The sequence below is a fragment of the Hippocampus guttulatus genome, chromosome 14, assembly GCF_054856545.1.
Source record: "Hippocampus guttulatus isolate MCC_2025c chromosome 14, RoL_Hgut_1.0, whole genome shotgun sequence".
Taxonomy (NCBI): Eukaryota; Metazoa; Chordata; class Actinopteri; order Syngnathiformes; family Syngnathidae; genus Hippocampus; species Hippocampus guttulatus.
Genome location: NC_141274.1, coordinates 14,607,901 through 14,623,868, shown reverse-complemented (window position 1 = coordinate 14,623,868; position 15,968 = coordinate 14,607,901). Strand labels below are relative to the sequence as shown.

The window sequence follows — 15,968 nt, the reverse complement described above, 5'->3', positions numbered from 1 at the left end:
TTTCTGATGATGTTTTCATCCATAGCATTTTGAGCGTAAAAACAAATCGGTTTCTGCTTCCGCCATATCAAGGAGAGCGCGCCTCTCGTGCACCAATTTTTAAGGGAATGAGAGAAGCCGCTTTGATTGGATGTGAAGCGACTCGGCTTTGTTCACGCCCACAACGGCGCAAACATTCCCGTTTTGAACTGCGCCAAGCTGCATCTTTTGTACAAGTGTCACTTATCAATCCATTTTAACGAGGGGTGGGACAAAATAACTATAATGTGACATGTCAGTATATGTTCATTTATGATACAGTATTGATATTTACGTGATAAATACAGTTTGAACTAAGGGTGGGACAAAATATCATTATTGTTGAGTACTGTTTCCACCCATGATACAGTATCAACATGAAATAATTAAATGATTACTCACAGTGCAGAGGTGCCGGGTTCGATTCTGGCTGTGGCCTTCCTGTGTCGAGTTTTGCATGTTCTCCCCGTGCCTGCGTGGGTTTTCCCCGGGCACTCCAATTTCCTCCCACATTTCAAAAACACTCATAGCAGGTTGATTGGGCACTCCAAATTGTTCCGAGGTGTGATTCTGAGCGCAAATGGTTGTTTGTCTATGCACACCTTTGTGCTCCAAGGGGCAGCGTGGTGCACACATACAGATAACAGCTCGAGTTACACTGGTTAAATGACCAAAAAGACACCAACGAAGAAGAGGTTGTCCAGCTGGGTGGAAGGAAGAAGCAGGATCCAAACGTTTGGAAAGAAGTTGGCCACCTCCTTGGATGGAAGTGGAGAAAACTTGACTATTGCTGCTTCATACAAGGCAAGGATTGACAATGGGCACTCTGACAAAACAGCAAGTGCAACTTCGAATGAGTTGGCATTAAAGCACAACTGTGCTGGAAAGGCTCGGAGTGGAAAGACTTGGAGGGCATGACAGCAAAGATAAGGTAGGACAGCAAATGCGCTTCTCTCTCAAATGCGGATGATGCCTGCTTGCTGGAGTTGTTGTTCTGCAAAGTAACGGCGAATTATATGATAAAGTCAGATGACTTGAAAATGTGCACTTTGTAAAGTTACTAATTAACGCGTTGTTGCCATCACTGGCCACGATTGATTTGACGGTGAGTGCAATGTACTTTTCAAATGTTTAACATTGAACTTTATTCTATTTGCTGACTCCACATAAACACAGCAAGATTGGTTGGGGAAAAAATGCATCCAAACATTTATGAAACAGCAAGCGTGGTGTGACATTTGAGGACATTTGTCAATCCAGAGGTAGTCTTCACCCATATGAAGAAAGGAACATTGAAAGGTGTGCGCATGCGTGAGGTGGACTGTATTCTTTCCAGTGGCGTTCCGTCAGGGCCAGCAAAGCCTTCTCTGCTGGCCTAAACATTGATGTTATTTTATTTTCATAAATATGTAAACAAAAGTATTCTCTGTATTCTTTACGTCATATTATTTCCACTTAGTCGAGTCTATTTTAAATAACATTGAAAGCCACTCGATAAATAACTTATTTATTACGGTAGTTTTTTTAACCAATCATATTTCAGATTGCTTGCGTTGCCAGGTAAACTAAACTTGCTCGATGAAACAGAGCAGGCCCCTGTGCGCTGTAAATGAACGGGCACAGTCAGCTTGCAACAGCCAATCAGATCACGAGTCTGCGTACCGGGCCAGCTAGAGGGGCTTACGTCACTGGACGTGCACTTTCGGTGATTGGATTAGCGCCTGCTAGAGAGAGCTGTTGCTGCATTTTGACCCAAAATGGCTGAAGGAGAAGACGTTGATCTGATTGCAGAACTACTTTCCACACAATTTTCAAGACGGACCTTCCACTGGATTTACCAATTAAAGTTGTTTTACCAAGGCAGCAAGGAAACATCACAGCGTTTGGGGACACTCTCGTAGATCTGCAGCTCAGTGAACAGGCACTACATTGGTGAGTAAATGAATTTTATTTTACATTTCTTCTTGTTATTTTATTTCGTTAGTATTAATGGTCACGAAATAAAATGACAAAGATACAAAAATGTATCAAATAAATCAGCTCACCTGCAATTTATAATGGCGCATTGCAGTCAGCTTCCTGCACTAAAATTCGTTCAATCTCAGCTGCTCAACATTTTCAGTTATTTGCTGTTGTATAGCCTATTCTCAAAATGCAAATGATCTGTTAATTTTATTTTCAAAGAATAGTTTGTTTTGTTATTGTGTGGTTGGTGTCTTATATGAAACTGCGACATTGCGCAATTTATTTGACAGACTTGTTTATGATCACACAGCGGGTGGCATTTTATTGAGTATTTTTTAAATCTTTTTATTTTTGACAATATCTGTACATTTAGTTTCCTGCTCTTAATTGTGAATGCATACTTGATGGTTTTAAATGCTCCTGAAATGAAGTGCTGCCTGACCAGCCTATATTGTGTTCATGTACAGGTATGTGACATCACTGAAGGCTTAAGGTTGAAATGCACGGCCCGCCACTGATTCTTTCATGTTCAGGTCTTCATTCGATCCACTTTCGGGGGCTTTCCACGTTCTTTGGATTCTTTTGCTTTTTTTTTTTTCCTCAATCGTTGTGGTTCTGCTAGGCATGATTCAAGGGTGATGTAAGACCTGTTCACTAGAGAGAGGGAGCCTATAGGCGTTCAAGCGACGATGTTCGACGACACGCGCGGCGAGTGACTTTCATCAATAATTGATCAAATGATCTCCTTTTGAATTGTGCTTGACAAATGTCAGATTGGGGAGGCGCGAAAGGGCCCGCAGCCGGAAACACGTTCGTGACCGCATGTCCTCTTTTTTTCAGGATGTGTCCAATTCACCCCCCCCCCCCCCTAAAAAAAAAATCAAATGAGATGCTCTTCAATGTCATCTGTCCTCTTCTGCTGTACTGTGGCTTGCGTTTCTGTTTAAGTCCTGCCTCTGATGTTTTCCCTGCGCAGTCATTGGTGGGCTTTTCAGTCTCTGTTGATGCAGTCATTGGACGCACGACACGTTCTATCGTGAGATACAGTCATTCATTATTAGAAGAAAAAAAAACACAGTGGATGACAAAAAAAGTTGGAGGAAAACAATTTCAAAAAAACCCCCCACAAAACTATTGGATGAAAAATTTAAAACCATTCCGTGAAAAGTCTACCAAAAAAGATACTGGACAGATATATCACAATGTTTAAATTAATAAAACATTTTTGACAAAAATATCAGATTTTAAAAAATGAATGCACGGATGAAACCCCCCCCGACCCCCAAAAAAAAGTATAACTGATAGAGCTAGTCTACAAAAATGTTAGAGTACTGCACTTGAATCACAAAACATATTGGACGGAAATATAGCAATCAGTTCTCAAATGTTGGAAAACAAATATAAATTTTTTAAAAATTGCATGTATGGGGCGGGGGGGGGGGGGCTGCAGCATCATACATATGGTTACATAGTCAGCCGCTGCGGCATGCAACAGATGCAAGAAGACCACAACTCCTCCTCCCAGTGACGCTAAAATCAATAATCACGATCACTGAAATTTGAAACCCTAATCCTAACAGTATTGCAATCGTATCGCACTTTACTTGGAAGCCATTTTTCATATCTACTTTCAAGATGGTTTCCCGATACATTTCGCTTTGTACAGACTACAATTGCCAAGCCGCGTTGAACCGCAACGGCGCGTGGAAGGCGAGCTTTCGCTCCTGCGGCGGGGCGTCGAGCAATCAGTATTCTCGTAATGTAAACAGCGCCCGAGGCGTGCTTTACCCGCCCCGCTCCGCAGCCTCTCTAATGACCCGAATCTGCCGGCTGAACGTTCGGCCGCACTTTGGCGCTAACGCTCCCGTCACACAAAAAAGGCCAACGAAACCCCTGAACGCCCCCCCCCTTAAGACGCCTCCTCGCCGTAATCTGATTGTTCCTGTCTCGGGTACGGGAGATGAAAGGCGGCGAAGAGGGCTTTGGACTGCGGCCGTGGAGCGACGTGGATCTATCCGTGGACTTGGTCAAGGATGTGGAAGCAGGGCTACTCAAATTCAAATCTTAAAAGAGCCACGATTGTATTTTCCGTCAGTCAAAGGTGCATTTCTTGAGATCGGTCAGACCGCATGCGGCAACACAAGTCGCTGGATAATTAGCAAGCCGCGCAGACATCGTCTTGAAGACCAAGTGATATTGCTGCCGCTTCCTGAGCAAAGTTGATACCTGCGGGCAATCCAACGGAGCACCTTGGGTTGGCTCCCTCGCTTCAAATCGCGCCGCCGCGCCCTCGGGCATCCCTTTCTGTATCTCCCTACCTCCCTTGGTCAGGTAATTCTCAAGTGCTAATGGTCAGCGCCGAGCGACAGGTCTCTCTCTCTCATGCTCGCCTTTGGACGTATCACCGTCGCCTTCCCCACGTACACCCCAGAACAAATACTCCGTTTTCCCAAGCCTCTCTGCCGACTGCAACGCACCGTCAAACAAACGCTGCCCTTTCCAGGCAAGGTGCTCCGACTTTCAACTATACAGAATGATCTTGGCGCACCGTCGGAATAAAAATCTCAAGGATGTACTCGGCAGATCCAACTTCTCCGAACCGCCACCCACTAAAACCCCCCTCAGATCTTATCATGTCACAATGAGTGTCATCAAGACAGAACCTGCCCAAAATCAAAGTGGGCGTGTCCAGCTTTGTCCCCCGAAACTAAGAAAGGACGATAAAACAAACAAAAAAAACAACTTCGCAAATAAACAATAAATCAATAAGGCTCACGAAACAACCAAAGCTCCGGCGTGCTATTCATGTGTGCAACTGGGCAGCTGTCAAGAAAAATAGACCAAGGTTGCACAACAAGAAAAGAATTGGCCTCAGCGCCAGACTTGCTGCCAGGCGGTGGGTGTCGATGAACAAAGAAAAGCATCGCCACGCTTCCTCACCTCTCCTCGATATCGTCTCCACCTGCCCTCGGGTCCCGCACCTCGTAGGTTGAGGAAGGGGGGACGGGGGGGAGCTCCCAATGGTGGCCAAAAGAAATGTCTGTCGGCCATCGTGACACAGGGAACAGATTATTGATGATGCTGTTACTTCGTTCGAAAGTGAAAGACCTTGAAGAGTAAAAGCGAGCACACCCGTTTGTTATTTTTGTGCGTATTTGTATTTATGTGTATGTGCCGTGCATGTATGTCGGATCTCATCCGCTTGACTTTCTCGAATATACTGTATATATTTTTAAATTGGTGCTGTTTGCGAAATGCAGTTTTTATTTTCGAAACGGTAATCCATTTCCTTCATTGCATCTCAGCCGAATGACTGGCATGCGCTTTATTTTGGAGCTGGCCAATCTTCTCGGAAGCGCCTCCGGTTGGCCTACAGTGCCGCCGCCGCCGCTCAGCTCCTAACTGGAGCTCGTAAGAGGAAGCGCAGAACTCCAATTCTGGCCTCCCCTTCCGCTGGCTTCCCCCGTACAACGTCGAGGTGATTTTGTTAAGGAATCCGAACGATCAGCAGTGGTGAGAATGCAATTGGAATATGTCAATTCTTTTGAAAACTCCCCATGGCGACTGTTAATTTCCAAACAATTCCCTTTTTTTTCCCGGGCCCTTTCTCAACGTGGTATCGACCATCACATTGAACTCATAAAAACCTGACACACCACCTAAACACGCCTCTTCAACACTTCCAGAAATATACTTGACATAAAAAAAAGAACATATGGCTTGACCCAGTGCAGCGACAGCCAAACTTCCTCTCTCAGTTAAAAAAAAAAAAAAAAAGCTGAATTCCAAAGCCAAGCATCAAGCTCAGAGCCGCCTTCTCAACCTTCACCATCATAATCCTGAGCATCTTGACTTGAGGCGGGCAAGATTATGAATTCCCTTCCTTCCCAAAAAAACAAAACAAAACAATATAATAATAACAATCAGTCCGTCGGTTGAGTTTCACACTGCTGCCCTGCCTTTGATTTCCTCCTTGGCAGCATGACATTCGCAGCCTGGAAAGGGCATCTGTCACTTCGGTAAAGGTTGTTTCGTTTGGATTCCCGCGTTGCCGAGCCCATCATTTTTCTTCAAGAACAGCCGCTGCTGTGCATAAACAGTGCCTGTGCCGGATCGGCGGGGGTGGGGGTGGGGGGGGCGCGAAGATGTGTGCGATGGGTTCACACGTCCTCCGTTATACGGCACGCCGTTGCATCTCGAGCAATGCGAATTAAGATCTCTGTGATCAAAAGAGTCCAAATGAGCCGGCGCTCGGGAAAAGCGCTTCTTTTGCTATCGCCTCGTCACCCTCGTTACTCCCTCTTGAAGTCGTTTGTGCTCGTGCGCTTTGATGCTTGACAGAGGCCGCGCTCCTTAAATGCGAGCCGGTGGAGGAATTTGCATTCGTGGGCCAACATTTTGATGTGCTTAACATCACTTGAAGATTTGGGGGCCTTTTTCGCATTTTCCCAAGACATGATTGCGACTCTCGTTTGCTACAGCCATGACTCAAGGAAAATGAATTATCAAACCAGACTCCAAAATTTACAGTCCCACACTGGTTTTGGGGTTTGTGAAATGAAATGTCTTTATCTGCCCGACACTTGACTGGCGACCAATCCAGGGTGTACCCCAACTTCTTGTCCAAAATCACCCGGGATAGGCGCCGGCCCATTTTCAAAAAAATAAGAGCACTTGACTCTGTTTTTATCACATCATTGTTGTGGAGGGTAGGGGGGGGGGGGTCGTCAAAAAGTGACGGTGCCCCGCCGAGCGTGGCGAACCGGCGCCGGCGTGCACACGAGTGACAGCACCGAGGTCAAGAGTCGCTTCTGGCCGGCAAGCTGACTCGCATCATCCTTTCAGCGAGAGGCCGAGCAGCTGCCCGTGACTCGCGGGTGGGGGGGCACACGTTGAACAAGGTGGCAGCGCTCTTCACGGATGGCGATTTGGCAGGGGGCGACCCATCGGCCTTTCCGACCTGCGTCGCCTTGGTCACGAGCGCAACGCTCGCTGCCTCTTTGTTTGATGGTGAGTTCACTACAACGAGCGCACTCCAAGCATTTGCTAAACCAGCTCCGCCTAGGTTCATTATTACGGAGGCCTTTATATCGATGCGTTTTTATCGAAAATAAACAGTTCAGTGCCCTGAAAATTTAGTTAGACATTTGTACTCGTGCCTGCTTCATCCTCTGAAAATATTCCGATCATTCCTGTTGGTTTGCCTTTTCCGTTTTGTGTGCTCTTATACCCAAAAAACATAACAACCCTAAAATGAGAATTAATTTTTTTCACACAATTGGCAGTGCCACTCAAAGACGACATGATGACATTTTTTTCCGCATGATTTCCTAAAATAGGAGTTTTGAAGTTACTTAAAGGTGCGTTCTCATATAAAACACGCTCGTATCCAGGTTGTACATCCCCAAAACACTGTGTGCAAGGTGCTGAAGGAAATGTTTTTTTGGGGGGGTGACAGATGTGTTATTTGACTCGCCCCCGCCCCCCCATTGCTTCCCCTTCCCAATTCAACTTGTTAGTGCAGAGGCAGAGGGACCATTAAAGCTCACCACCGCCGCCTGAAATAAACGAGGACAAACGGATTTCTTCCCGAGCTGTGGGAGGCGAGCAGACAGACTGGCTCTTTTATTTACGAACGCCGTCAGGAGCAGATACACATATGATTCTTTAACGGGGCGGGGTGTCGGCAATCCCGGCCGAGGCCGATTTGCAATCCGGGTGGAAAGATTTGATGGCATTGAGGGATAACGGACAAGAGCCGTGATGGTGACGCCGAACGGGATTACCATCTGGAGCCGGGGAGGCGATTGTATTAAAATGAGGAGACGCGGTCGTGACGAGAAAGCAGATTTTTTGTTTTTGCAGCCGAGGGGTGGGAGGGTGAACTTCAACCCCGCCTGAAGATAAATCGAAAATACGCATCATGCCTTATTTCCCGTCGTTGTTGCGTAAGACACGCGTTACAACTCAAGGTTATGATCGCGTCATATTTCATTGCATGGCATTGCGTTTGCATCCTCTCTGCTCGATGATTGAAAAAACGAAAAAGAAAAGAAAAGAAAAATCATCAATCATTTTCTTCCATTATCATTCAAATCTGCTATGGTCTTATCTCACAAGATGCTCGTCTTACAATACAAAGCGTCGTACATCCGTCCACACGGAATGTTTCCCACTACTTTTGTCTCGATATTGTACTCGGGCTTCCTCCGCGTCGCTGTATTATTTATCAGTGCTCTCTTGCAAAGACACAGACACACATAGACAATATGAACTTATGCCCTGAGAAGCAAACGCATCGGCAAGAGCATCTTTTGTCAGCCAGCGGATCGCTTCTGAACATTGTTGTCAAAGGCCCTTCCGTGCTCGCCGCCGCCCTCGGCGGAAAGCCGCACTTTTCTTTCAACGGCGACGGGTCTTCATCGCCGCGCGTCACGCTCCGCGTCAGCTTGGCACCCGCTGCTTTGATTTCCCCCTGGATTCTCTTAGCGCCACTGTAAACATCCCCGAGAGTGCCTCCCAAGTTTCGGGGGACTTTTTAATTTCAAGTTGAAAAAGCCCAGAAAGAAGTCGGGGGCCGTTACCATTTTTAGCTGGAGCGCCATTAATATTCAAAGAGTTTTGGAAGGAAATGCAGAGCTGGGGATATGGCGAGGCTCATCATATATGCATGCTGAATGGAGTATTTACATTGCCGACTGACTGAAAAGTCGACTAGCGTTTCCTTTTGGGATCTTTGAGAGAACGGGAGAATATGTGGTCACGCGGCACAAGTATGCTCCCGCCTCATCGACTGCGTTTCATTTGATTGTTTTATAGAACTGCATTGTAGAGTTTCTCTGGGTGGGTTCGACTGGGACGGTAAATTCCTTCTGTGTTTTACATACTTGGCCAATAAATAGGATTCTGATATGTAATAATAATGTTTTGACATAGGCTGATTGATTTGACCCTTTCATGCACCTTGTAACCCGCCGGTGTCAAACTCGAGGACCGGGGGCCAGATCTGGCCCGCCACATCATTTGATGTGGCCCGCGCAAGCAAATCAAACATGTCAAATTCCACGATGCTTGCTAAAATCTCGACCAAAATTTGAAATTCTCGTATGCAATAAATCGGAGACATATTGTCAGCATTTTCTTGTTCCCAAATCGCTCATTACAGTAATGTAAACAATCGTTGAATAAGCCGTTATTATTGACTTTTTCGATATGGTTTCAGTCAAAACGGCCCTCCAAGGGAAACGGTAACTAAAATGTGGCCCACGACAAAAATGAGTTTGACAGCAGTGATGTGACCTGCCCACTGTCGTAACTGCTGTCCCGGAAAGGGTTAAAATGAGTTTTTTTGTTTTTTAACCTGAAATGTGGAAAAAATGTTTGATTACGTACGGAATGTTGACAGTACTTTGGGCCTGCTTTGGAGGCCGGTTGACTTGCACAAGGCTCACATAACACATGAACAGCGATTCATCCCCGAAGGCCTGGGGTATCAAGTATCATAAAAGATCGCTTTCATTGCACTAACATGTCATAAATGTAATCGTCGGCCCTTAAAACCAACGCCGCGCTCGCTAACGTGCCACTTCACGTTCCGCGCGGGCCACTTTATGCGGCGAGGCCTCAAGCTAAAATGTTAAATCACAGACCAGTTTCAGAGAGATTTTATGGCATACGTTGGACCAGGAGCAAGTTTGCTGATTCAATTTGCTCTGAATTCAGAACCAAATAACCGCAACAAAGTCCTACTCGTCACCATTGTTATGCTGATCTGATGTTGAAATCTTGGTTTGTCAGTGTTGATGAAACTATCATTCTTTCTGCGAATAATTTTGTCATGTCTCCAGGCTGGAAAACAGAGCGCCAGTATGGCCGATAGTTTGCAGCAGTGTACAAATTTTGAATGTCACTTTTTTGCTAGCATTGCTAGCGAGCGAAACATATTCACATATCTGTCGAATGATGTCCAAAACTGGGAGGAAAAATAACATATTTGACACTGATGTTGGTTTGTTGAGTTGATCATTTGATCATTAGAATAATTTCGGATTTAAATGACTCGTGTTCGTTTGTAAATTAAAAAAAATAATTCAGAAATCAAAACGTTTGCGTTTGAATGGATGAATACATGTGTAAAAGTGGAGTCAAATCTGCTGGAGATTTCTCGTGTATATTCCCACCTTTAGCCTCTCTTTTTTTTTTTTGGTGGCCATTTGTTACATAAGTGCCCAAATTCGGGGAAAAAATGGAATAATATATAAAAATAAGGTGTTGCATTGCAATGATCTCTCTCTGATTCATTGTGAGAAATCATCACCATGATCTGTGTTTTCATTAATTCTTGATATTGTCATGTAATAATAACACGAAAGGGAATTGGAGCAAATTAGGAGCAATCAAACCTGAGAACGAGCTCTCGGTTTCAAAAAATCTGATGACTCCTGCTTTCCAGTGTCAGCACTTAACCGAACTGACCGATGCAGGGCAAAGAGATTTTGTGCTTTTGTTTTTTTTCAGCTGAAAAATGAAAACGCTTTTTTATTTGTTATTTTGGATCATGATGAAGTCACGAAATTTAAAAAAAAAAAAAAACACAAGCTCCGAAACCTGTCTTTGGAACTTTGACACATGACAGTGGTTTTATTGATGCAAAAGTGCAGAGTTTGTACATCTGTACTCTGAGAACATTCAACTTTTCAAGGACTTACCAAGTTACTGCTACACTTTTTTTTTTAAAATATATTCCAGCGCAAATTAAAACAATGCAAATGACGCTCCTGTCTCAAGCAACATAAAACGCTTCACTGAATTAATATCCGATCCTGCTCAGCTTTAAGTGCCCCCCCCCCCAAATAATTATTATTATTTTACAATTCCAAAAAGAGCCGTTCTCCATTTTTGCCGACAGGACAATTTAATGAGAGGCACTTACAGTGGACTCAAGAAAGGTGTTTCGCGACAACCCTCGAGAGGCAAATGAATCTCTCAAATAAGATTGGTCTCAGCACTCAATATGCCACCCGGTGGGATGCGACTTCATTTTTATTCATTGACCCTCCTTGAATTCAAGCTAATTTTCCCTCAGCGCATCAGCGACATGAAGGCTCGCGCAGCGGGGCGCCGTCTTTCCGACTTCCCTCCACTTCTTCCATTTTCATTCAAGGATTAGTCGTGATTCCCAGCCGGGAGCTCACCACTGACTTTGCACTGGAGGTCCTTCTTGGCTCGCATTAACATGAGCCGACATCATCGAACGCTTTCAAGCTCAAATGTTGGAGCGGACACTAAACTTCCACGAAACACATTTTCGAGACATCGGCGCACCTTTCCAAAAACTCATTTTCAACTGGCGTCATCGTGACGCTGAATGTGGTGGAAGTTATTTGGACTTGAAAGGATGATCAGTCGTTCCTGATGTTGTGAACAAATGACTCGGTTCAGGTTCTTCTGTGACCTGTCGGTCCATTTTTATGCCTTTTGTTTTGTGCTGCTGTTTTGGTCGGTACCCATTGACTGTTTTAGTTGCGATTCCCGCGAGCTTGATCGGACTCTCAGTGAGAGCTGGTAGCGAACGGCTTTTTTGCGAACGGAGGATTTTATTTGTCTCTTCCGTGACAGGTGTCTGCATTCAAGTCTGCGTTTGAATGCGTTTGTGCCGTTTAGCAAAAAGGAGCACCGAGTGCAGATGTCGAGCGCTACGTTAGCTTTGCTAGCTTGCCGCAGACGAATCAAATGCTGCATTGTGTGACTTTTGATGTCCAATTGGGATGGGTCACGAAATGGAGCTTGATTCACTGGACGTAGCAACGCAGCTTTGGAATATCAAAAACACACTTACCGATTCGCACACACGTGACGACACACGCTCGACGTTCAACAACAAGACAAGACAGTTTTTCCTTTTTCCCCTTTGGCAGAAGTGTATTCTGTAAGTGTGTAAACATTTTCTTTTTTTGAAAGAGAACCGTGTGCGCGCACATAAGCAAACAAACGATACAACCAAACTCGTTACGCAGTCCACGTCTGCCTGCCCGCCGCAATAGAAAACAAGCAACACATCTTGGCAAATTCATGAAAATATGTTTTGTTTTTTTTGTACAAAAATTAAATACACTTATTACTTATGATACAACTTCCTTACCCAGCCCCGCACTCTGACATGAATACGAAGCGATTTTATAGATTTATTCGATGGTCTCCATTGTAGCACATGTGGTTGGGATATCACCAGTGTCACCAGAAGCACAGAAGGGGAGGCAAAGGAGTGACGAGAACAAGAAAGGTCAGGAAGCAAGTGAGACAATGCCTTTGAAGATGTTTTTGTCCACATATTTAGTTGGCATATATGACTCTCCAGCCTTCGGATTTTCCCACAAAGTCTCGATCATATGGGAAAATGATAGACGTCGAATAACTTCTTCGGATTTCCGCACGTCACACGATTTCAACGCTCAGTGGAAGTGCGGTACTCATCCAAAACATACGCCGGCATGAAATTGTCTCGCCAGACAACACACGGAGATGCCAGCAGATAATGCAAGACTGCATTCTGCAGTCAGTCGCATCCAGTGTCCCCTTTTCATGCCAAGCTGGTGCCAGGGCTGGTAGGGGGTACGGCTTTTAGGACCGGTCGAGTTCAGCGTTTGGCTTCACGTTGGCAGAGAACCAAGCCGGATTGACGTCATTAGGACACCAATAGAATCTCATCTACGCATCACTCCACTCTTTCTCACAGGCCACGGATGCCTCGGCTTTTTCCCCCCGATCCGCGATCAGTGTCAAGCGCGACATCCCAGACTGGTTGCCTTCACCCTTTTGTGTTGAACGGCATTGTCACTGGAAAGGTGCAGGCGATAAAATGACGACTCTGTTACGCCGGCCATGTGACAATTAACCACAAAGGCAGTGTGAAAGTCTCCCCAGGCTGAAAGCAAAACCAGAGTGACATTACACCAATGTAGAGCCCATATGTCACCTTCTACTTCTCATCTTAAGCCAGGACTTTTTTTTTTGTTTTCTCGTGTCACTGTCCCGTGTGTGTGTAAAGTAGCGATGTCGGAATAGACCTACAAACTTGCAATCTTCTGACGTTAGATCAAAGAATGAATGACAGCAGTTGTGCAAAGACAAGAAAGTCCATTCTGCAGTTGTCTCTCGCCCCTTTCACCCTCGCCATCTTAGCTGTCTTTGTCGTGCTTCGCTGTCCCGTACGTGTAAACATGTCGATTTAAAATGGCGGGTTGAAGTCGCCCCGTGAATTTACCACCATACGACTTATTATCGGAGCCCTCACGGAGGTGGAATGCCCACCAGTGTGTAAAGCGATAGTAGGACGCCGCCAAGACCAGAGTCTTAAGTTGAACACGACTGCCCACGGCGCCCTTGTACGTCGAAAGCAATTATGGCCGTTCCCAGACACTGCTGCCGACATTGAATGACCGCATCTGAATGCGTGAGAACAGCGTGAAAGGGGTTTCTATTTACAAAACGACCGGAGATTGCTGCATTCTTGCTGTAAATTGGCTGTCGAGAGTTTGTACCAGGAGCCTGTGTCGAAAAGAAAACCCAAGTGCTTACCGTATTTCCCGCACTCTGAGGCGCACCTAAAAGCCTTCCATTTTCCGAAAAGCTCACAGCGCGCCTTAAAATGCGATGCGCTTTGTGGCTGATCATGACGGTAATATTTCGACCCCAAAATGGCTCCATGCCGACAACGCGGAGTTCAAACTGAAGGCGATCGGCTACGCAGTTGAACTCGGATAAAGAGCGGCGGCGAGAGAGTTCAACGAGTCAACGTTATAACTTGCTGTTGGTTAAGTGAACTGTGCCGCTGCTTTATGAAATAACTTTTACTGACATCTGATCGTTCTGTTGGTGTTTCCTTGAGCGCAGCTCCATCTAGTGGATGCATTGTAGATTGCGTCTTATAAAGCGGTGCACGCAATGTAGGGAAAAAAAAAGACAAAATAGGCCATTCATTGAAGGTGCGCCACATCATCCAGTGTGCCTTTTAGTCTGGAAAATACGGTCATTTATTTTGTTTTCCCTCTTTTAACAACTTCTGTCTGGTTCTTTGCTGTGGCTCCTTTTCTGGATTGAATCAGTATTGCTGCCAAAGTCTGAAAGGCATTTTGGGGTCTGCTCCGTACCCATTCAAATTGCGTTGCATGTTGTCGACGATGTACAGCGGAAGGAAAGGCTTTGGAATTTTTGTCATTCGTTGTCTGTTGCGATGACGGGCATACAAGGTGTGTCAGAAAGGTTCCAGGATTGGCGTCACTGCACTCGGCTATCCCCCGCTGCCCCGTCGTCACGAAAATCTTCAAGTCACCCAAACGTGTCCCTCTGATGACAACGATGGCTTTCTGTGAATCAGATTTGAACGCTATCATTTGCAACACCGGTCCGAGAACGTTTCTGACACGCCATCCTTCTATTTGTCATTGCTCATCTGACTGGTCTATCCTAAAAAGGAAGTCTGTATTTTGGGCTGAGATACTGACACCAGCTCGTGAAAGGGTTATGAAATCTCCGGAAGGTCAAGATTTGTACATTTTCGTCAACGGTTGACACCCCATTGCGCTATTCTTTCTGATATTTCTAAGAACATGTGTAGCTTTATACAGTTTGCGGGTAGCTCCGACCAACGATCTGCAAATCACACCATATAACAGTGGTTTCCTGCGTGAGATTACAAGACAGCGGTGACGTTTCATCAGTCCATCTCGCGTACTACTCCGAGATGCCGTCCTGACACGTACAAAAGATTCGCGAGGTCGCTGAGGTCCACCCTGTCCAGAGGTCCGCCTCGTTGCGATCATGTCCTTTTTTATTTTATTTTATCTATTTATTTATTTTTTTTAGGGGTTTTGGTTACTCAGCAAAGAGAAAAAATCAGTAACAGCGAGGCGAGGACAAAACGCTGAGTGGCGAGATGGCGGCGGGTGGCCCGTCCTGACAGTTGGTTGTCACACTCGCCGGGGCCCTGGCAGCGGGCCCTCTCGCATAGGACACCGGTGAAGCCCGGGGAGCAGTGGCAACGCTGGTGGTGGTGGCACGTGCCACCGTTCTGACAGCGTAGCATAGCGTTGTCACACACGCGCGCTGCGGACACACACAAAAAAAAAAAAAAGTCAAAATAGGGCGCATCAGTCGGGAACGTGTCAACGGGAGGCTCCGCGGGGCCACGAGCTGCCTCTTCTCGTCTCGTCTTGAGTCACCCCAGCTCTCGAGGGAGGTCGGGACAAGGACTTTTACGAGACATTTTTCGAGTGGGAAAGCGGGAACAAATAAACCCCAGCAAGACAAAAGAGGGGCAAAGGCGGCCAAGCCATGAGGTCAAATTAATGAATCAAGCTGCGTGTGTATTGTGAGGCGGCCCGCTGTGTTCATTTTCAGCGCTGGGAGGTGGGGAAGACAATGGATACCAAAAACGTTGTCAAAAACAAATACAGAAAAATCGACTTGAGTGCAGGTAGTGAGTATAGAGAAAATGCATGTAAAAAGAAAAACAATCTATACAAATCGTTTCTAAAATCCAGAACTAAAGAAGCCGAAACAAAATATAAGACGTATAAAAACAAACTAGTAAACATTATAAGAACTAGCAAGAGAGACCATTTTCATGCATTATTAGAACAAAACAAAAGCAACACTCAAGAAATTTGGAAAATCTTAAATCATGTAATTAGAAATAACTCTAATAAAGTAGATTATCCGGAGTATTTTATGAAAGACAAAAATAGCATTATTGAGGAAACTGCAGAAATAGCAAATGAATTTAATGAATATTTTGTAAATATCGGCAGTAATTTAGCAAAACAAATTCCTGATCCAATAAATTCTTTTGAAATAGATAAATACATAGAAAAAAATCCTTCCACAATGTTTCTGACTGCTGTGACTCAAAATGAAATATTAAATATTGTAAAAACATATCAAAGTAAAAGGTCAACTGACTGTTTTAATATTGATATGTCAATAGT

The 15,968-nt window shown here is 45.2% G+C and overlaps 2 protein-coding genes across 4 annotated transcripts in view; one reads left to right on the top strand and one right to left on the bottom strand.

The window, feature by feature from the left end:
* The first annotated feature begins 108 nt into the window (after positions 1-108).
* Positions 109-15,968, top strand: part of LOC147195275 (collagen alpha-1(XI) chain-like) — a 164,993-nt gene continuing 149,133 nt past the window's right edge. The window contains exons 1-2 of the mRNA XM_086129704.1: positions 109-949; positions 1,810-1,950. The gene's annotated coding sequence lies outside the window, so the exon portion shown is untranslated. The remainder of the gene's footprint in view (positions 950-1,809; positions 1,951-15,968) is intronic.
* Positions 13,958-15,968, bottom strand: part of LOC147195277 (netrin-G1-like) — a 45,854-nt gene continuing 43,843 nt past the window's right edge. For all 3 annotated transcript variants that reach the window (XM_086129804.1, XM_086129807.1, XM_086129805.1), the window contains one exon: positions 13,958-15,087. In XM_086129804.1, coding sequence (XP_085985930.1) covers positions 14,861-15,087 — 227 coding nt within the window. In that variant the 3' untranslated portion in view covers positions 13,958-14,860. The remainder of the gene's footprint in view (positions 15,088-15,968) is intronic.